Consider the following 21,821-nt stretch of genomic DNA (forward strand, 5'->3'; position numbering starts at 1 on the left):
TCACGCCTTATATCTTTTAGGATTAAATGTGTTTTTGTTCCCCCATCCACTCATACTGTTGATATTTGAGCTCTTGCATAATGAACTCTTAGTCATTTAACTTCTAGCCTTCCTGATTTACTCTGTATAAACAGACTTGATATTTGTACTCTAGTTTTAATTTTATACCATAATTCTCAGATCTTTGAACAAATAAATAGAATATTTGTACTAGTCATTTTCCAATTAAGTACCATATTTGGGAAATGATCGAGGTAGCACTATGTTACGAAGGTTAGGCATATTTAGAGAGCAGTATCAACTGCCTTGGAGTTCTATTCAATAATTTTAATTTTCTATTAAAAAATGAAAAGCCCAAAATATACCATGTGTTTGATCTTCAAGATAGATTTGTTGTTTTATTTAAATTTAAACCATGTTGAAGTTCAAACCAACCCTAAATAGTACCTTGTAGTCAATCACAATATTGTTAAGACAAGAGATAATGTTATGATTTTTTCATTAATGCCTTTCAGAGTCTGTTTCCTGAGCCCCTGTCTATCCAGAGTCATTCTGTACAATTTCTCAGAGCTCTGTGGGAGAAGACCCAGACAGAAGGTGCTCACAGCTTTGAAACAGCCATGATGGAATCCACATTTCCACAGCAGAAGGTAAATGTTTCTTTCCCTGGACATATAATTTTTTTTAATATTTTAATAAATAAATTTAATGTATTTAAATTCAGGTCAGTTAACATACAGCGTAGTATTGGTTTCAGCATAGTATTTAGGCTCTTTCCATACTTTGGCTATTGTTGATAGTGCTGCTATTAACAATGGAGTGCATGTGCCGTTTCAAATCAGCATTTTTGTATCCTTGGATAAATACCTAGTAGTACAACTGTTGGGTCATAGGGCAGTTCTGTTTTTAATTTTTTGTACTCCAGAGTGGCTGCACCAGTTTGCATTCCCACCAGCAGTGCAAAAGGGTACCGCTTTCTCTGCATCTTCACCAACATCTATTGTTTCCAAAATTGTTAATTTTAGGCATTCTGACAGGTGTGAGGTGATGTGTAGTTCCCTGATGATGAGTGATATTGAGAATCTTTTCATGTGTCTGTTAGCCATCTGGACGTCTTCTTTGGAAAGCATCTATTCAGGTTTTCTGCCCATTTTTATACTGGATTATTTTTTGGGTGTTGAGTTTGATAAGTTCTAGTAGATTTTGGATACAAGCACTTTTTAAAAAAAAATTTAATGTTTATTTATTTTTGAGAGACAGAGTGTGAGTAGGGGAAAGGCAGAGAGACACACACACACACAAAATCCAAAGCAGGCTCCAGGCCCTGAACTGACAGCACAGAGCTTGATGTGGGGCTTGAACTCAGAAACCATGAGATCATGACCTGAGCAGGATTTGGACCACTTAACCAACTGAGCCACATCGGTGCCCCATTGGATACTAACCCTTTATCCTATATATCATTTGCAAATATCTTCTCCATTCCATAGGTTGCCTTTTAGTTTAGTTGATTGTTTCCTTTGCTGTGCAGAAGCTTTTTATCTTGATGAGGTCCCAGTAGTTCATTTATGCTTTTATTTCTTTTGCCCCTAGAGACGTGTCTAGTGAGAAGTTGTTGTGGCTGAGCTCAAAGAGATTGCTCCCTCTTTTCTTCTATAGAATTCTGAGTTTCCTGTCTTACATTTGGGTCTTTCAACCATTTTGAATTTACTTTTGTGTATGGTGTAAGAAAGTGGTCCAGTTTCATTCCTCTGCATGTTGCCGTCCAGTTCTTCCAGCCCTATTTGCTGAAGGGACTGTCTTTTTTCCACTCGATGCTCTTTCCTGCTTTGTCAAAGATTAGTTGGCCATGCATTTATGGGTCTATTTGCAGATTCTCTATTCTGTTCCATTAATCTGAGTGTCTGTTTTTGTGCCAGCACCATACTGCCTTGATGTTTACAGCTTTATAGTACAGCTTGAAGTCTGAAACTGTGATTCCTCCAGCTTTGGCTTTCTTTTTCAACATTACATTGGCTATTTGTTGTCTTTCATGGTTCCATACAAATTTTAGGATTTTTTTTTGTCTAGCTCTGTGAAGAATGCTAGATTTTGATAGGGATTACATTGAATGTATAGATTGCTTTGGGTAGTATAGGCATGGAATGTTTTTCCTTTTCTTTGTGTCTTTTTCAATTTCTATAGTTTTCTATAGCTTTCTATAATTTTCAGCATACAGATATTTTATCTCTTTTGTTAGTTTTATTCCTAGGTATCTTATGGTTTCTGGTGCAATTGTAATTGATGTATTATTTTAATTTTTTTAATGTTTATTTATTTTTAAGAGAGAGACAGAGAGATAGAAAACAAGTAGGGGAGAGGAAAAGAAAGAGAGGGAGACACCGAATCTGAAGCAGGCTCCAGGCTCTGAGCTGTCAGCACAGAGCCTGACGTGGGGCTCAAACTCACAAACCATGAGATCATGACCTGACCTGAAGTCAGATGCTCAACCGACTGAGCCACCCAGGCACCCCTAGAACATATTATTTTAAACCAACATTCAAGGCTATCTTGAAACAGTTTGCCTTTTTCTTAAGTTTAATTTGTTTTCTTCTTTCCTTATCTTCTTTCATAATTATCAGAAAACAATAATTAATTAATGGCTTTTAAAAAATTTTTTATGTCTTTATTTTTTTTTATTTTGAGAGAGAGAGTCAGAGAGTAAGCAGGGGGGTGGGGCAGAGAGAGAGGGAGACACAGAATCTGAAGCAGGCTGAGCTGTTAGCAAAGAGCCCAAAGAAGAGCTCGGACCCATGGACTGTGAGATCATGACCTGAGCTGAAGTTGGATGCTTAACCAACTGAGCCACCCAGGCACCCCAATTAATGCCTTTTGATGTGGTAATCTTTGAAAGGGACAGAGTGATACTCGAAGACAGGATCATTGCCTGTTGTAACTGTTAAACTAAAATTTGTTAAATGGAGCACAGGGTGCCAGATAGTGAGTTCCGATTCAACAACAGACCACAGGAGAAATTGAAACAGAGAAATTGATTACTCACAGGTTCTGAGGGAAGTACACGGCCTACCTTGAGGGCCTGCATGGCAAGGTGCAGGCAGAAAAAGAGGCAGGACTTGGGGCACATGCCTTTATTGCAGTTACAGATACAGGGCTTTGGGGTTCCCAGAATAAGGCCAGATTGGTCCATTCAAACCAAAAAGCAGTTTTCTGTAATCCTCACCAGAGTCTATCTAACAGACATATTAGGAGAAGGCCGTAGGAACTAGGAGAAACTTGATCACAAGAGCCATTGAAAGCATCATATCAGGGATGTGTATTTGTTTTTGACTCTGCAGCCTGCTCTCTAGGGCATGATTGTGCATGAGGTGACTGGTGACAGTTTAAGGCCCCTACAGCCCACTTGGCCAAACAAAACGGATGCCAAGGCCACAATACTATGGAGTAGCTTAGCCAAATTCTCAGTAGTGTTGCTTGAGGCTCACAGACTGACATAACGCAGTCCATTCAGAGGCACACAAAATCTAGAGTGGTATGGAATAGGAAACATTTTACAAAAGAAGACCATGGACTCTAGAGTTGAAGGGAAAGAGCATCAGGAAACTGGACTCCAGTTCTTTAGTGCTTTTTATTTGTTCCTTCCATCCTCTCCTCATCCCCTTGTCCTCTGCAATTGCCACAAAGCAAGGAAATGGAAATAACGTGGACAGAAGAGAGAGAGCCTGGTCAGGGTAAGTAAGAGCTCTCTTGAGACAAACAGTTATGACTTGAGACACAACATTTTAGGAGTGTGGAAACAGGGGCAACACTCTCAGAGCACAATTGACAGAGGCCTCCTGGGCAGATACCCATCTGGGGGAAAGCCCAGAATGTGGAACTACAGCCATTTGCCAAATAGAGTGAAACTGGAAGTGTACATATACTGATGTGATCAGATTTGGATGAGAAAAGTCACAGGCCTAAGTATGGAGAAAACAACCTGAAGAAACCTGGCTGGAAATAGGAAGACCACTTAGGAAGCTATCACTCGAATTAGGTGGGAAATGAAGGTCTAAACTAAAACTGGAAGTTGTAGGGAAAGGATGGATTCAAGAGCTATTAAAGAAATAGAACCAACAGGACTTGGTTCTTAATAAGGAAAATGGAAGAACCAAGGATGACTGCACGTGCTTCGTGTGGCTAAATGGATGATGGCACCATCTTGAAAAAAGAGACCACAAAGGAAGCTGAGGTAGAGGAAGATGATAAAACATTCTTAGTTATGTATCTTGAGTCTGAGCTATCTGTATAGATAACGCAGAGATGATGGTGGCTGAAATGCCTGTGTGGGCCTCAGGATGAAGGCCATTAATGGAGACGTGGAGTTAGAAGCCATAAGGTAGCCCTTGATGTCGTGGCAGTAGACTGGATCGCTCAGGGAGAATATATATAATGAAATAGAGAATGGTTATTGGTCTCTCCTTAGTAAGTATAACCAGCTTCTCTATGCTCTTCCTATACTCAAAGATTCGATTATTCTTATTTTGCCTTTAAGAAAAGCCCAGAATAAGTACTGGACGCTTACTGGGCAAACCAGAGGTTCTGAGAGTATACGATCATGGTCTCTGTCCTTGTTTTACTATTAGATGAGAAACAGGTACACCAATGTTAAATAAATTGAAAGTATGAACAAGTAGCAAACCAATCACAAACTATTATATTGTGAAACTAAATAACTCCTGAGTGCTGAAGGATTATAAGAAGCATGACAAATAAGTGTGATTAATCAGAAATGTATTTAGAACGGTCTGTGAGACACTGAAGATGCATCCAACTATTGCATCACTATTTTTGGCTTTGGGTAAAGAATTAGACTTGCAGTTTTAAGAATAAAGGAAATGCCATAGTTGCATCAATGCAAAGTAGAATGAAATTTTTTGCATATTCCATTCAAATTTTAAACTGTTGCATCGTGATTAAAGACAATACCTCAAATTCTTATACATTTTTCATGAAAACCATGTTTTAACTACAGGCAACTAATAAATTAAAACTTGGCAGTCTGCTTCAAGTCCTCAGAGATGTTTTTAAGTTGGCAAACCAGTTTTATGCATATCCACAAATATACTTCTTCATATTTCTTCTATTTTTTACCAATAAATATTCCTCTAGGGAAAAATTAGCTGCAAATTAAAATGGTTTTGAAATCTTTAATTTTGTAATTTTGTTTATTCATAAGTGATGAAAAACCACTTTGATATCTAGAATGTGTATTATGTAGCAAAGTTATCTGCATAGGTATTTCTCAATCAAATTGATTTTCTTCTGTTTTTTATGAAGTGTTCTGCTCACTAAATTCAAAATAGCTGTGAGAATAATACAAAGTCTGCTTTATTTCCCCCACACATGCCAGTATATACATACCAGCAATTTGAAAGTGGTGTGCATGTGTGTATCTGTTGCCGTAAATGAGTTAACACTGCAGCCAAGTGGATTCATGTCACCAAAAAAGGAAGAAACTCTTGAGGAAATGCCTGAGTCTCTAGAATGAAGTGCTCTGGAAGTTTTGTTATTGTGATTGCTTTTTAACAGTCTTAGAATTTTAGAACTAAAGAACAACAATAAGGTAGCTCATAAATTGCAAACTGTTTGAGGGCAGGAATTGCACCCCATTTACCGTTGCATTTGCAGGGTCACACGGCAGCTGGCATACGCTGGGTTTTTGATAAATAATAGGCACCAACTGAATAAGTGAATGCTCCCATTTTCCAAATATTAATATTAGAAGTAAAGGGACCTGTTGAACGTCACACAGCTAGTCAATGGCAGAGCTAAAACATGAGCACATGCCATGGTGACACCATAGCTGTCATTGATGTATCTGATTCTTCTCTACTCTGGGCACGCAAGAAGATTACATTTCCCTGCGTCTTGAAGAAAGGCTTGGTCATGTGACAGCTTTAGCCAGTGAAATATGAGAAGGGATATGTGTCACTCCCCCCAGAAGCTTTTAAAAACAACTACCTGAGTCTCTGTGTTCCCTCTTTTCACTTACCATAGTGATTGTAGAAGCACAGGTTGATATTAAAGTGCCAGCAGCTGGACACAGAATAATGAGCCACCATATGGAAGACCACAGCTCTGGAGAGCCATCCGGATCCACAACACTTCACATGAGGAAGACACAATCTTTTGTTTTGTTAAAAACTAAGGTTTTGGTATTATTGCAGCATAACCCCCTTATCTTGACTTCACACACCTAGCAGAGTTGGTAAGCGTAGCTCTGAAGTCAGACTTACTATTTTTTTAATGTATTCTTTTTCTTTTTTAACATTTTGTTTATTTTTGAGAGAAAGAGAGACAGCGTGAGCAAGGGAGAGTCAGAGAGAGGAGACACAGAATCCGAAGACAGGCTCCAGGCTCTGAGCTAGCTGTCAGCACAGAGCCCAATGTGGGGCTCAAACTCACGAACTGTAAGATCATGACCTGAGCTGAAGTCGGATGCTTAACCAACTGAGCCACCCAGGCGCCCTCAGACTTACTGACTTTAAAATCTGTCTCTGCCCCTTGCCAGTTGTGAAGCCTTTGACCCCAAGACCCAGCGTCTTTATCTCTACCATGGCAATAATATTTGCCCCTACCTCATAGAGATGTTTGAGGATTGATTAAGTTAATGCATAGAGAGTTCTCAGAACAGTGGTCACTGTTGTGATTTCTCAATAAAGGTTAGCTAATATTCTCTGGCCAGGATTTCTTTCTCTCCTTCTCTCAAGAATAAAAAAGACACTATATAGATAACTTAACTCCAGGTTGATTCAAAGCCTATGTGTAATCGATGAAATCATATAATTAGAATAAAATATTACAAGTTGTCTTTATGACCTCAGGATAAGAAAGAATGTCTTAAGATGTAAGTGAGCAGAAATCATGAAAAATAAGTAAACATTGGACTACATAAATGTTAAATTTCTGTATTACAAAAGACACTATAACAAAATTGAAAGGCAAACACAAGGTACGAGAAGGTATTTGAAATATGTGTAATTAACCCAAAAATCTGCTGAATCAACAAGAAACAAACAACCCAAGACAAAACTGGGCAAAGAATGTGAACAGAAAATTCACTGAGCAAGAAACTCAAATGGCCAAGAAACATAAGAAAAAATGTTTAGTCTCACTAATAATCATTGAAATAATTGATTTACATATTTTAAGGTGATATGCCATTTTACAAAGATCAGACTAGCAAGAATAAAAAATTGTGACAATACAAATCTTGGCAAAGATGTGGAAAAAACAAGAATGTTCACATGCTACAGAAAGGAGTATAACAGATTAATCTACTTAAAAAAGTAAACAGTACTTAAGAAATATGTAATCATCAATTAGATTCATAGATGACTGCTAGGTGACAATAAAAGAAGGTGAGTAAGTAGCTTTTCAGAATCTTAATACCACTGGGGGGCACCTGGGTGGCTTGGTGGGTTAAGGGTCTGATTTCAGCTCAGGTCATGATCGCCTAGTTTATGAATCTGAGGCCCTCATTGGGCCTCTGCACTAATGGTACAGAGCCTGCTTGGGATTCTTTCTCTCTCTGCCCCTTTCCCACTTGTACTTTCTCTTTCTTAAAATCAATAAATAAACATTAAAAAAACCAGAATCTTAATACTTCTCAAAGCTTACCAGAAAAATGCTTAAGCATCTTACCAGAAATCCTTATTTCTTTTTACCACAAAGAAGTTTTGTATTAAACATGCAGAAATGTTTTATCCTTGACAAAGTTTAAGACAATTTTCCTTATAACCTTTTAAAAAAGAACAATCTGGCAATAAACTCCTCTACCCTATTTCCTTTCAATTTTCACCAAAGCATCAGGAGCAATGCAAATGTTCATCAGTAGATAAATGAAGAAAATGTTGTGATATAAGCATGCTATACAGGTAACGAAAGTGAATTAATTACACCTATATGTAATGACATGGGATCAATCTTGAAAAAAGTTTATTAAGTTTATTTTATTTATTGTTGTTAATGTTTATTTATTTTTGAGAGAGAAAACATGAGTGGGGGAGGGACAGACAGAGAGGAAGACAGAAGATCCAAAGCGGGCTCTGCACTGACAGCAGAGAGCCTGATGGAGGTCTCAAACTCACAAACCATGAGATCACTACCTGAGTCGAAGTCAATCGCTCAGCTGACTGAGCCACCCAGGTGCTCCAAGGGTATTGTTTTAATAAGCAAGTTGCAGAAGTATGATAAATAGTATGATAGCTTACATAATAAATTTTTATTACACTCTAAGTAGTATTATGAATGCTTATTGGTACATGCACATGTGGCAAAAATATACCGTATTTGGAGTCACTTGGAAATTTCTGGGAGTAGGAAGTGGGTAAAGGAGAGAGGGAAATGTTACTAGAAAGGGAATTAATAAAATCTAAATTTCATCTGTAATTTTGTTTTTTAAAAAATCAAGCAAAATATGAGTATTTATTAATATGGCAAGTACAGGAGTATTTATTACATTATCCTTCATATATGCTTTTCTATCTTTTAAAAAATTAATTAAACCTATAAGTAATGTCAAAGAGTAGAGTGTTGATAGATTTGACTACATAAAAATACAAAGCTTATTAAAAAACCTGTCATGCACAATAACTTAAAGTGAAAGTATGCATAATAATTGTGCAAGACAAAGCTTAATATCCTGAAGATAGGACAGGTTCATGCAAGTCAAAAATCAGTGGGCCAAGGACATGAGCAAACAACTCAAAAGAGACTCAGTTCAGAAAAGTATTGTGCTTCAGCAATAATCAAAGATATAAAAATTGAAATTAAAATAACATTAATACTTCCTTTAATCCATTTTTAGGAGAATAATAATCAGTTCTGGCTAGAGCAAGGGAGTTTGGACACTCACACATTTTTAGTTGAAGTGTAAATTATTTCAACACTTCTAAAAAACAATTTAGAAATACAGGTCAAGAGTCTTAAAAATATTCATGTCCTTTAACACAGTGATTCCATTTCTAAGAATCTATTCTAAAGAAATAATCTGAAATTTGTACAAAACCTAAGATATGCACATCCAGTAAATATTGTGGAGTTATTTATAAATAGCCTAAATATCTAAGGACATATACATATATATGTCTCCATATGGAAGAATATTAAGAAAACATGAAAAATCATATTTATGAGAAATGTTTAATGACATGAAACAATGCCACATCAAATGCCACATTGTAAGATAAAAAATTATTTATATAAAGAGGATTATTTGAAGGATTGCCCATTAAAACAACCAAAAGGAAATATACTGAAATGTTAGCAATGGTTAGCTCCAGTTGATGGGATTAGCATATTTGAAATCTTCTGTTAGAAGTTTGTGTTTCTTTTATAACCAAAGAAAAAAATTATTACAGAAGTATGACTTTTAGTTACATTGCTTTATATAGTAAATATAAATGAGCAGTTTACGTAAAGAAAGATCCATTTTAAGCTCATCAATTTTCATTATAAAATAAAGATTTTAGAAAGAGGGCAGAAAAATCCATTAATTTACTTAAGAAATGAGGAGGACGGCCTCCAGGAGCAACCAGAGATACATTAATAATTTCATGCTAGTGCATGTGCAGCCCGGCCCTTCAGATGGAGCGGTGCTCTGATTATGAGGCCCAGACAGTTGACAAAGTTGACTGGGGATTGCTAAAAGATTGGAATTTGAGAGAGAAGTTTCCTTTATTGACACATATGTTCCAGGTCCCAAAGCATGGAGAAATTCCATATGCCATAGAAATGAGGTCTCAAAACTGCCCATTATGGAAACAAAAAAAAATTAAATTTACTGCTGAAATAAAATATGCCCCATCTGGCTAACATTTGGAGATTTGTTTTCAGTCCACATTGCTACAAACATACTTGACAGGTCCCAGGGTAATTGGCTGTAGTGTCAAAGCATAAATAAAACTGAAGCACCAATTCTGGGTATAACAAAAAGAGGCCTTCTGATGCTCCCCAAGACTTTGATTTAATGTGTTGAGTTGCAGTATTACTACAGTGCTCGAGGAAGTAAATGCACAAGTAAGGAGTGGGTTAATTATATATAGACTGTAACTATTCACATTCTTAAGGAAAATTTAAGTCTACATGTGTGATGTAAGTGACAAGTGTTGTAGGTCAGCCTCGAGGGAGAGCAGGGTGTATCATGGTGTTTGAGAAAGATCAGTTATGTTGAGCCCTCCCTCTCAGGACAAGCTAGTGAGAATGGGGTAAATGGGAATTCAGTTTGTGATTTCAAAAGCCTAGATTGGGGTAAGGACTTCTAGGCTGTAAGCTGAGAACCTGGAAAATCTGATTGGCACTATCTAGAAAGCAAAGGCAAGGAAAAGAGACTAAAAAATAAAAATCAAGGTATGAATAAAACCTAGTGATTAAGAGGTAAACTCCATGAGAATATAAATCATAATAGGAATCTGAAGGCAAGGGGGTTAAGAGGGAAGATTGAGGGTGGAATGTAGACACGGATGCAAATGTCTGGGAACCCCAACATGCGGCTCAAAGACAGAGCTCGTTGGGAGTATGGTGGATATTAGAATAGAGTCTGGGCTGGGGCATCTGGATGGCTCAGTTGGTTAAGCATCTGACTCCTAATTTCGGCTCAGGTCATGATCTCATGGTTCATGAGTTTGAGCCCTGCATTGGGCTCTGTACTGACAGCATGGAGCCTGCTTGGGATCCTCTCTCTCCGTCTCTCTGCCACTCCCCTGCTCACACTCTCTCTCGAAATAAATAAATAAATACATACATAAATACATAAATAAATAAGCAAACAAACAACTTAAGAAAATAGAGTCTTGGTTTTAAAAAAATGTTTAATGTTTATTTACTTTTAAGAGACAGAACAAGAGTGGGGAATGAACGGAGAGACCAAATAGCATGGTCTGGGGTCCTCTGCCTTATAAGCCATGGCAAGGAGCTTAGATTTTATTGCAATCTATGGGAAGTCACTGAAGAGTTTTGAATAGCAGACATTATTACCCAGTCAATTTTCAAATGACCTCTCTGTCTCCATGTGAAGGCGAGATGAGAAAGGGGCAAAAGTAGAATCAGGGAATCTATTGCCCACCCAGAGGAGAGAAGAGAGTAGTTTGAGCTGGGATAGTCCTGGCAGGGACAGAAATGAATGACACATTCAATATAAATTTTGGTGATAAAAGGGACATAGCAAGCTAATGGGTGAGTCTAAGGGTGAGGGGGACTTTTGAATATCTTAAATTTCTATGAGATGTCTCAGTGTAATTGTCTTGTAGGCAAATCTGTGGTTTAGGCCACAGGTGAGGGCACTGTTGGCACAGAGGTGATGAAAACCACAAGAAGATTAAAGTGATCTGACAAGACAGTCTAACAGCCAAAGGATCCAGTGAAGGACTGAATCCAGAGAGCAGCCAAAAGACAAAAGAAACTCGGAAAGTATAGTGGTCACACGTCTCAAGAGAGTCCAAGAAAGAGAGAGCAAGAAAGTGAATGGGATTTGGCAGCCAGGTCAAGGCAGCAAAGTACAAAAAAGTGCCCATCCAATTGGGCAACTTGGAAAAGGCAGTTTTAAAGGTAAGGTTCAAAATGGAGTTGGCAAAGAAATGAGGAAGAAAGAATGAGGAAGGAGATAGCAGTTGTAGAGAGCTCTTTCAGTGGGTGGAGCTGGATGGGTTCAAAAATCGAGGAAGTATGGAGATGGTTCAGAATGGAAGCCTCCAGCACATGTTTGCAGGTGTTGGGATGATACAACAGAGAGGGTGAGGATGATGAACAGATGAGGGAAAGTGATTGCACACAGACCCAGATTTGATGGGAGAAAGATGAAGGAGTTCTGTTTCATGGCTTTTCATCTTTTTCAGTGACATAAGAGGTGAGGCCACCAGCTGAACATGTGATGGGGGCGGAGGGATGGAACATAGGAAGTGTGAGAAAAGAAAGACTAAAATGAAATTCCCAGACAAAGGAACCATGAACTTACTAGGGAACTATAGCAGGATTTTCAGACCATGAGAAACATCCGTGTGGCATCTGCAGTAATGAATTTAAAGTAAAAATGGAGGGGTGCCTGTGTGGCTTAGTGGGTTAAGTGTCCGACTTCAGCTCAGGTCATGATCTCATGTTTTGTGAGTTTGAGCCCCGCATCAGGCTTTATGCTGACAGCTCAGAGTCTGGAGCCTGCTTTGGATTCTGTATCTCTCTCTCTCTCTCCCTCCCCCTCATGTGCAGACGCTCTCTCTCTCTCGCTCTCTCTCTCTCTCTCTCTCTCTCTCTTTCTCTCTCTTAATAAATAATCATTAAAAACATTTTTTAAGTAGAAGTGGATATATTATTTTCTCCAGTAGTGATCAGCTGTTTAGGTGCTAAAACAGAGTTCATTCAAGCTTGAGCTTTTGTCTTTTGGTTGAGTCATAATTAAGTGGTGAAAGATTTTAACGTTGGGGAGATATTTGATAAGACAGAGGGCCAAGATGCTGACCAAAAGAAATGATTTAAAAGACCAAGAAAAAAATGTAGGAAACCCAATTTGAGAAACAGAAAGATGGTCTTTAGAGCCCAGGAAAAAAAGTTACTTTCTTTTTTTTTTAAGTTTTATATTTATTTTGAGAGAGACAAGAGAGCACAAGTGTGGGAGGGACAGAGAGAGAGAGGGGGGACAGAGGATCCAAAGTGGGCTCCATGCTGACACCAGAGACCAATGTGAGGCCCGAACTCACATATCATGAGAACCTGAGCCAAAGTCAGAGGCTTAACTGACTGAGCTACTCAGGCACCCCAAAAAAGTTATTTTCTGAATGAGGAAGAGGATGGATTTGTGCTGAGCTTCTCTTCACAAGAACCCTCTGCTTTTCCTCTCAGCCCCAACCCATGCTCTACTACTCACCTTGGAAACAAGAGTGCCAGCTCATCTGGCCAAGGCAAAAGCAGACAGACAATGACCATCCAACTAGATGAGGCCAGCTGTGACCATGACCATACACCCTGCTGCATGTGTGAGACTTGCAATGCTAGGTAGCACTTCAAGAGTATTAGCTTAAGCACAAGATGAACTTTTATCGTAGTTTCTGTGCTATTGGTAGACTCACACCCCTCCACCGTAGTCACAGAAGAGTTCAGCAGGGATTAACGTGATTAACATAAGAAGACAGGCTCCAGGGTGAAGAGAGTCCTGGAGAACAGCACATCCTCTGGAGACTTTTATAAGCATGACTTTTATTGATGCCTTAGGACCACAGAGTTTGGAAGTCCAGCCAGATTCCAAACTTTGCCTCCCTAAATACTGTCTCTACCTTCATTCAGATTCTTTTTTTCCCCTTAAGAGCTATACATTATAACAATCTATAGGACCCCTCACTTAAATAATTCCATACACACAACTCATATTAAGTGATTGCACATGACTTTATAAACACATTGAACCTAAATGATCATTTTAACTATTTAAAAATTAGAAAGTTGTTACCCTTACACTTGGCTAATTAATACACACTATTAGTATCTCCCTGACTACCACCCACCCATATTATACTTATGCTATACATAAGGTTTTTAAAAGAAATTAAAATTGGCAGGAGAAATGTTTTCTCAGTATAGTTTAAAACGTGGTTTATCACATGTATTGTGTTTCCTTCATTTTTCACAAGCCAGACTGTCCTATAATGAAGCATGTCAATTTTACTACTGTCGTGAACATTCCTTCACAGTTAGCCAGATGTTCTGCATCAGTCAAGGAAATAAAAAAAAACCCACACACTTTAGAAAATAGTTAACAAAATAACTCTATTCCCGGGGGAACAGAGGTATGCTGCTCCTCTGAAAAGTCTATTTCAATCCAATAGCATTTGGGTTCCTTGCTTAAATGATCAGTGCATGAGTAAAATATTGTACTTTTTCCCTCGATGCTATCATGGATATTGTGTGAATGCCTACAAACAGTGAACACTAAACTATTGGAATAAACAGCACTTTTTTTAAGCAAAGAAAAAGTATGGTAATTAGGAGCTCAGGATCTGGGTTTTAATACTGACTCCAGCACTTACTGGTTCTTTGATTTAAATCCTCTAGACTTCATCTTCCTTACCAAAATACTAATGTCTACTTCACAAGGATATTATGATATTTAGAAGACAAAAGACATGTGGGGTGCCTGGGTGGTTCAGTCAGTTAAGCGTCCGACATCAGCTCAGGTCATGACCTAGTGATCCATGAGTTCAAGCCCCATGTCAGGCTCTATGCTGACAACTCAGAGTCTGGAGACTGGTTTGGATTCTGTATCTCTCTCTCTCTCAGCCCGTCCCCTGCTCAGGCTCTGTCTCTCCCTTTCTTTCTCTCTCCTCTCTATCTTTCTCAAAAATAAATGAGCATTAAAATTTTTATTTAAAAAAGAAGAGATAATACACATAAATCCTTGGACTGGCACACAGTAAGAGCTCAGTACACAGTAATTATGTCACTTAATTGTACTTCCTCTGCACAACCCCTTAAACAAAAGGAATAACAAAGGTTTCATCTTTTGAGACTGAGATCTATTTTCACAATAGCCAAATATTTATGTAGGGCCCAGGTCTATTATAAAAGGAATCTACTAATACTGAATAATAGTTATTATTTAGTGAAAGCTGGGTTTCACTAAAGTAATGAAACTTTTTGTACATGGCTCATGAATATACTCTACAAAATAGTTTTGGAAGAGACTTCTGAAGCCGTTTTGAGCAGAGGCTGTGTCAGTAAAATATAAGTAGTCATCCAAGTTTAACATTCACTTAAAATATATAATCCTGGTTTTTTTTTTAATCTAAAAAATCTTAGCAATTTAGGTATCTCAATAATAGACATATCAAGAAAGAGAACAGTCAGTGGCATTATTTGCCCTTTTTTTACGATCCTGTGCATTGCATGTAGATTAGCAAACTTTTGGTTCTAGGGAGACATTACCACTTAACTCTCTTTCCTTTAGGGATTATGAAGTAACCTTTATTTTTTTTAATTAAGTATACAAATATTTCCTAAAGTCTAATTATTTTCAATATGTTATTGCATTGTTATACTATCTTCGCTACAATTTGGGGTTGCTACTGAAGACCATTCCTAGGGATAGGGGCCCTTTTTTTTTAAGTTCTTTGCTAAATACAGTCAATAGAATCACTTGATGCCTCATTCCACAGTCTGATACTTCCTTCTACAGTCTCCTTGTAACCATCCCTAATTGCTCATGCTGAGTGTGAGCCCCTTTCTTCAGGGCCTTTTAACAAAGCTGATGGGGAAGCATTAGACAACCCCCACGGCAGTGCTGCTGTGTAGTTCTTAGACCTTGGTCCATGCAAGAGTCCCTGGAGACTTAGTTTAAATGCAAGTTCCTGGGACCTCTGTGGATCTCGCAAATGGTCATTTTAGGGGTGGGCCTGGAACTCTGCATTTCTGACACTTGATCCAAATAATTCTGAGGCAGAAGAGCCCACCAACTGTTTATGGAAATACCGGAAGAGAGGCAAAGGCAACTGGAATCCAACTGACTTGGCTTGAGTCACATCTCTCCCACTGACATGTTCTGGGAATCTGGGCAAGTTGGTTAACCTCACCAAAGCTTAACTTCTTCATTTATAAACTAGAAACAAACCCATATGCCTGATAGTGTTGCTAGGAAGGCAATATGAGATGATACATCTAGTTAAACACCTGGCAGAACACCTGGCATGGTGAGTGCCCCATAAACAGCATCTGTAACATCATTGCTTTGTAACCTTTGAGGCTGTGGTTAAATCACCTGTTTAGTTTTCTCTTTTTTGGATTTGTAACAATTTAGACATCTTTATGGCCCTGCTCTTACTTTCTAAGAACTGAAGGCTGTGGCCTGTGTCTGATCAGGGCCCAGGTACCTCATTATAAGCCTATCTGTGTGTCTAATTATTCCCCAAATGGGCACTCCCCATTGCACCCTTTAATTCCAGCATCTCGTTAGTGTTCCATTTGCCCAACTTGTTATTTCCCATTCCCTCGCCAGTGTCTCCCCCCCACTTTTTTGTCTCTCCTTTCAGTTCCCACATCTTATGCCCATTCCTTTATTCATAGCATTAAATCCTTTCTTTTATGCTTGTCATGCTTCCTTCCTTTCTGCACAGCTCATTACATCCCTCCATCTGTGAACCTCATTATGCCAGCCCATTTTTATCTTGTTACATCCTCATCATGCACATATTATTAGCTCCTCCATTCATGCATAGCCCTGCATTCTTTCTCTCTGCTTCTTATCACAACCTGCCCTTTCCACCCTTCCCATTTAATGCTTCCATTTATAAATCACATTACATCCCCCCAAATGCCTTCATCATTACACCTGTCCATTTATGCATCTCATTACACTTTTGCCCATGCACATTTCTGTGTACATTTCTGTTTGCACATCTCATTATGGCCCCATCAAACATGCACATGTCGTTACTCCCCTTTCAAATGTTCGCATTGCATTACATCCTTCTATGTTTGCATCTCATTACGTCCAATATTCCTCGGTTTGAAAACAAACTAACAAAGACAGATAAGTGTGTTACTTGATTTTAGAAAACAAAATATGTTTCTCAGGCGCCTAACATCAGTGTTTCTTAAACAAGTCATTCATTTCAGAAAGATTTACATATTTGTCTAGCTAAGAGATTAAAAAACAACCTCTATTTTATACGCATAAAAAAGAGCTCTTTATCTTGTTTTGTTCAAATCATGGTCATTATCACTACTTTGTATCATTTCTCTACAGTTTACAAAGTGATGTGATTATCCATGAATTTATTTGTGGCAACAACTTTCTGAAAGAGACAGCTTTGGGATCACAGTCATGTTACAGAATGAGAACTGCATTGAAAGCATCAGGAAATTAAGTTATTTTCCTAGAATTGCTAGTGAATGTCAGTGGCAGGGCTCAAAGTCAGATCTTCCGTCTCCATAACCTACATTCGTTATGCCATACCACTTTGAAGAAAAAAAAATCCCTTATCTCTATGCATCATGTGTCATTTAATCCATTTCATAACACTTCCCTATGACAGAAGCTGGTGTTTGCACACTTTAGGTTTGCTTTATTTTGTTTTCTAAAACAAAATAACATAACATCAATGCTTTGAAATAAAACACTTAGCATTTTGTGTTTATCTCTTTGTTTCTGAGTTTGAAGAACTAGATTCCAAAAAGTTTTAGTGTGGAGTCCCCCAACAAGAAGAAATGCACATGGACTAAGATGCAAAAATCAAGAGAAAGAGATGGTCCTTTATTGATCTTCACCACCAAGGCCAGCCTCATCAGGCAAAATACGGGGGCTTCCCTACAAGAGATTTGAGGGGTACCAAGGAAGCCCCTGCCATGTGCAGAACCTTTCTTCTTGACAGATCCTAATGCTGGCCAGTCACTGCTTCATTGAACTGTGTTCTCTGCCTCACTTTTATTTTTTTATTATATTATGAAATAGCTCATAATTCAACAAAGTGCAGAAAGATGATACCCATTCCCACCACAAGATAGAAGAGATGTTTACATTTCTTCCATATTTACTTCAAATATTCCCTTTTATCAGAAGAAAGAAATAGCAAATATTCTCTTGAGGTTGGTGTATATTATTTACATGGATATTTTTGTATTGTTGATTTAAAATTTTATATATGTTATCATAGTCACATACCTTTTGCAATATCCTTTATGTGCTTTACATTATATTATTAAAAATATATCTATCTGGGGGGTGCCTGGGTGGCTCAGTCAGTTAAGCGTCCAATTTTGGTTCAGGTCATGATCTCATGGTTCGTAAGTTCAAGCCCCACGTCGGGCTCTGTGTTGACAGCTCAGAGCCTGAAGCCTGCTTCAGATTCTGTCTCCCTCTCTCTCTCTCTGCCCCGCCCCTGCTCATGTTCTTTCTCTCTCTGTCTCTCAAAGGTGAATAAACGTTAAAAAAAGTTTTTTAAATATATCTACCTGTTCACACATGTGAAACTAGCTCATTCATTTTAGTACCTATTAAATTTTCCATTGTGTAAATAGACCAGAGTTTACTTTACCATTTCTCTGTGAGGAATAATTCAACATCACATCTGCCTTGGTCTCTTATTACTTCATCAGTGCTTAGTGCTGTGCTCTACCCACTGAATGACTAAATGGAGACATTTGAAATTCTCACATCATGGGAAGCAGTGCCTTCTCCATAGCTCCATGGCAGAGTCCGTTTTATTCCCATTGTAACTGCTCCAAGTAGTAAACACATCAACAAAACGATAGTTCTTAAATAAAACTGGACCCTGTCCAAATGTAGATATGTACTTGTGTATTAAAATAATTGTACCTCAGAAGTGTGATCTGATTTCCAGAACCTGAATGCTTCTTTTGTTAGCAAAAGGCAAGAAAGATGAAGAAAAATGCAACGTTTGCCACAGAAATGTGGTTGACTTTTCCTCGGTTTAAGAAGCAGTGGCTTAAGGAGCCATTGGAGACTACTGCCAGCCCCTGATTCATGCAGACCAATACGACTTGTGGTCACCAAAAGCATGGCCTATTTCGGATATAAAAAAGGACTGTTAGTTAGCAATCCTTCCAAAAATTTTAGAGCCTAGAAAGGTCTTCCATTGTGATGCAGAAAAAGGAATTCTTCATATTGTGCTGGTGGGAATTGGATCATTCTGAAAAGCAATTTAACAGAACTTTGTGAAGTTAAGGATATGTATGATGTTAAATTTTTAATGTCTCATGCAAACAAGATTTCTAGAGCAGAGCAGATTATTTACAGCTAATAACCTCACAGACTCCCTTTTGCTTCCATTATTAATCCTGGGCAACACAGAGAACCTGGTGTCATCCTATACACACCGGGGTCCGTACTGTAGAAAAAGAAATGCTGAGAATACGAGTCTGGATATTTATATGGGGGGGGGGGCGGGCAACACCCCACTCATCTGAAAGAAGGAGAGAAAATTTTTGCTCCTTGGGAAGGATTCTGGGTTCTTCTACCTTTTGGGATATAAATAAATCTCTTCAGGGGGAGGATAAGACCAGTGTCTCCAGCTTGACAATGTAGAGATGTCTCTAAACCCTGGGTCTCATCCTTACCTTGAGATGTAAATAGATACCTCTGGGAAGATAAATCTCTCTAAATGGTCTCTTATTTTCTAAGAAGTCATAAATTAACTTCTCAGGCTTATTCTTTTAGCCCGAGTCCCAAGTTTTAGTAAAATTTTCTCAGAAAGCCCATACTATGCAGAAACATAAAAAACATGTTTTCTCTACAGTCTTAAACATACCCTGTGGTCCAACAATTCCACTTCTTTTTTTAAATATTTTTCATGTTTATTTTTGAGAGGGAGAGAGGCAGAGAGGGAGGAAGACACAGATTCCGAAGCAGGCTCAAGGCTCTGAGCTGTCAGCACAGAGCCCAATGTGGCAAAATAACCTACATGGCTGAGGGGTATGGTTATGCTACTAACTGACTTCCAAAGGAGAAAAAGAAAGCCTCTTCACTGAGCTTCCTCCTTATCAGCACCCGCTGTGGTCTAGTACCACGTGGTAGTAGGCACGCCCCCTGCTGTATTCTTGGGGTACATTCGAAGACCACCAGTGGATCCCTGAAACCATGAATAGTACTGACCCAAATATATATTATGCTTTTTCCTCTCCATACATACCTATGATAAAGGTTAATTTCTAAATTAGGCACAATAAGAGATCAACAATAACTAACAATGAAATAGAATAATGTAACAATATACTGTAATGAAACTTCTATGAGTGTAGTCTCTCAGAAGGTCTTATACTGTACTCACTGTTTTTAATGATGAGAGGAGATGATAAAATGCCTAGTGATGAGTTGAACGGAGGTGAATGATGCAGGAAGTATGACGTAGTAGCACTAAGCTACTACTGACCTCCTGATGATGCATCTGAAGGAGGATTATCTGCTTCCAGACTGGGTTGACAGTGGATAACTGAAACTTTGGAGAGTGAAACCACAGATAAGGGTGGACTACTGTACATAATGGTGCTAGATGCTCAATATACAGTTGTTAAATGCAGGTGGCAACCATTGACACTGGCTGTCATGCCAACAATTCCAATGATTACATTTTACTGCTGTCACTACTGTAGAAATGTCCTTTTTTTTTTTTTGATATTTTGAACATTGGTAATCTTTTACCCTTGCATCCACTCTGATAACAATACTTTGCTGCCTTTAATGGGCTAAATTTTAAAAGAAATTGGGTTTGGGGCGCCTGGGTGGCTGAGTTGGTTCAACATCTGGTTTCTGCTCAGGTCATGATCTCAGAGTTCTGAGATCTGTGCTGACAGCTCAGAGCCTGCAGCCTGCTTCAGATTCTGTGTCTGCCTCTCTCTCTGAGCCTCCCCCACTCATGCTGTTACTCTCTGTCTCAATAATAAACATTAAAAAAAAGTTTTTAAAAAATAAAATAAAATAAATTGGGTTCATAAAGAATGTAATTGTGGGTTTATCAAATATTTATGAAGCTCCACCCAATTTTCCACCTTTAGTTTCCACTCAACCCATATACTTACATTAGCTCTTGCATAAACTGCTTTATTTAAACTCTTGTAATGTTTACTGCCAACATTTTATAATCACTTTATTTTCTCATGATCCTTAGGCAATTTTGAAAACTTGACTTTTTGAATCAAATAAAATATTCTCTCATATTTGTTGGTTCTTACATGAAAGAGTTCTTCAGAACTTCTCTCTGAAATGAATCAAACATGCTTTCTTCCAGCCACTTGGAGCCAGACCCATGGTTAGAATTGCCATGACTTGCCAAGAAGCAGTTCAGTTCTTCCCAACATACTGGTGCTCAGAAGATAGGAAAAAAGTCAAGTCTATTCTATGATCTACAGTGATAGTAAGGAGCTGGCCACATTGACCTTAGATACTTGTATGTACCTAGTTCTCTTATTAGTCTGGAAGAGAGAAAGGAGAGACAGTGGAACTCAGCGCATGTGCGACTTCTACATTGAATAGGGAATTATGAGTTCTTCTGGGTCAGCACCCTGCTTCCTCTGCTCAGTCTGCCTCCTGCCTGATGCCCACCCCTTCCCCATGCATCCCAGCCTTCCGCCGACTTTCAGATAAGCCTCAACAGCATTTTCACGCCTCTTCTCTTTTTTCCAAGTTGCACAATTTGGGATAATAATGTCTCTGATCTTCAAGAATGGAATTTTTGTTTCTTGCAACCAGATTGCACATGTTGTCATTTGAAACCAAACTATTGTTGAAAAGTATAAACATATGCACAAGAAGATTGAAAAATTCCTCAAATACCACCTAATGGAAACAAATCAGTCATTCTCATCTGTTCCCAACGATGTAGGGTTAATCACCAGTCACTGCACTTCAGAATAACCTAGGAGCTTGTTTAGAAGTGCAGATTCCCAGGCACAAACACACGCTTATCACATGAAGCTTCTACGAATGAAACTGTATTTGTAACAAGTTTCCCTGGGATTCCTGATACCAACACCTCCTGAGAACCAGAGGTTTGGAAAAGCTGAGAACAGTCAACATGCTATATTGAAGGATTTAGACAAACATTCTTCAGTTACTCACATTTTATTCTAAAAACTTATTTTATAAAATTCAACAAAATGAATTCCTATAACCCATAAAGATGCAGGTATATTTTTTAATAATATAACTGAAAGGGCTTAGTGGGTGTAATTGAATAGACATGAAGGTTAAAAACCTAAATGTGACTGTGATATAAATGAACGATAAAATCTGTGTGTCTCAATTAGTAAACATTTACAAAGATTCATTGAACATCTATTATGAGCAAAAT

At 38.3% G+C, this 21,821-nt stretch overlaps 1 protein-coding gene across 1 annotated transcript in view; it reads left to right on the forward strand.

Moving 5' to 3' along the window:
• Positions 1-21,821, forward strand: part of VEPH1 (ventricular zone expressed PH domain containing 1) — a 225,393-nt gene that overhangs the window by 176,990 nt on the left and 26,582 nt on the right. Inside the window, exon 14 of the mRNA XM_029938756.1 lies at positions 516-650. Within this exon, the coding sequence (XP_029794616.1) occupies positions 516-650 (135 nt within the window). The remainder of the gene's footprint in view (positions 1-515; positions 651-21,821) is intronic.

The sequence above is a fragment of the Suricata suricatta genome, chromosome 5 (genome assembly GCF_006229205.1).
Source record: "Suricata suricatta isolate VVHF042 chromosome 5, meerkat_22Aug2017_6uvM2_HiC, whole genome shotgun sequence".
Lineage (NCBI taxonomy): Eukaryota > Metazoa > Chordata > Mammalia > Carnivora > Herpestidae > Suricata > Suricata suricatta.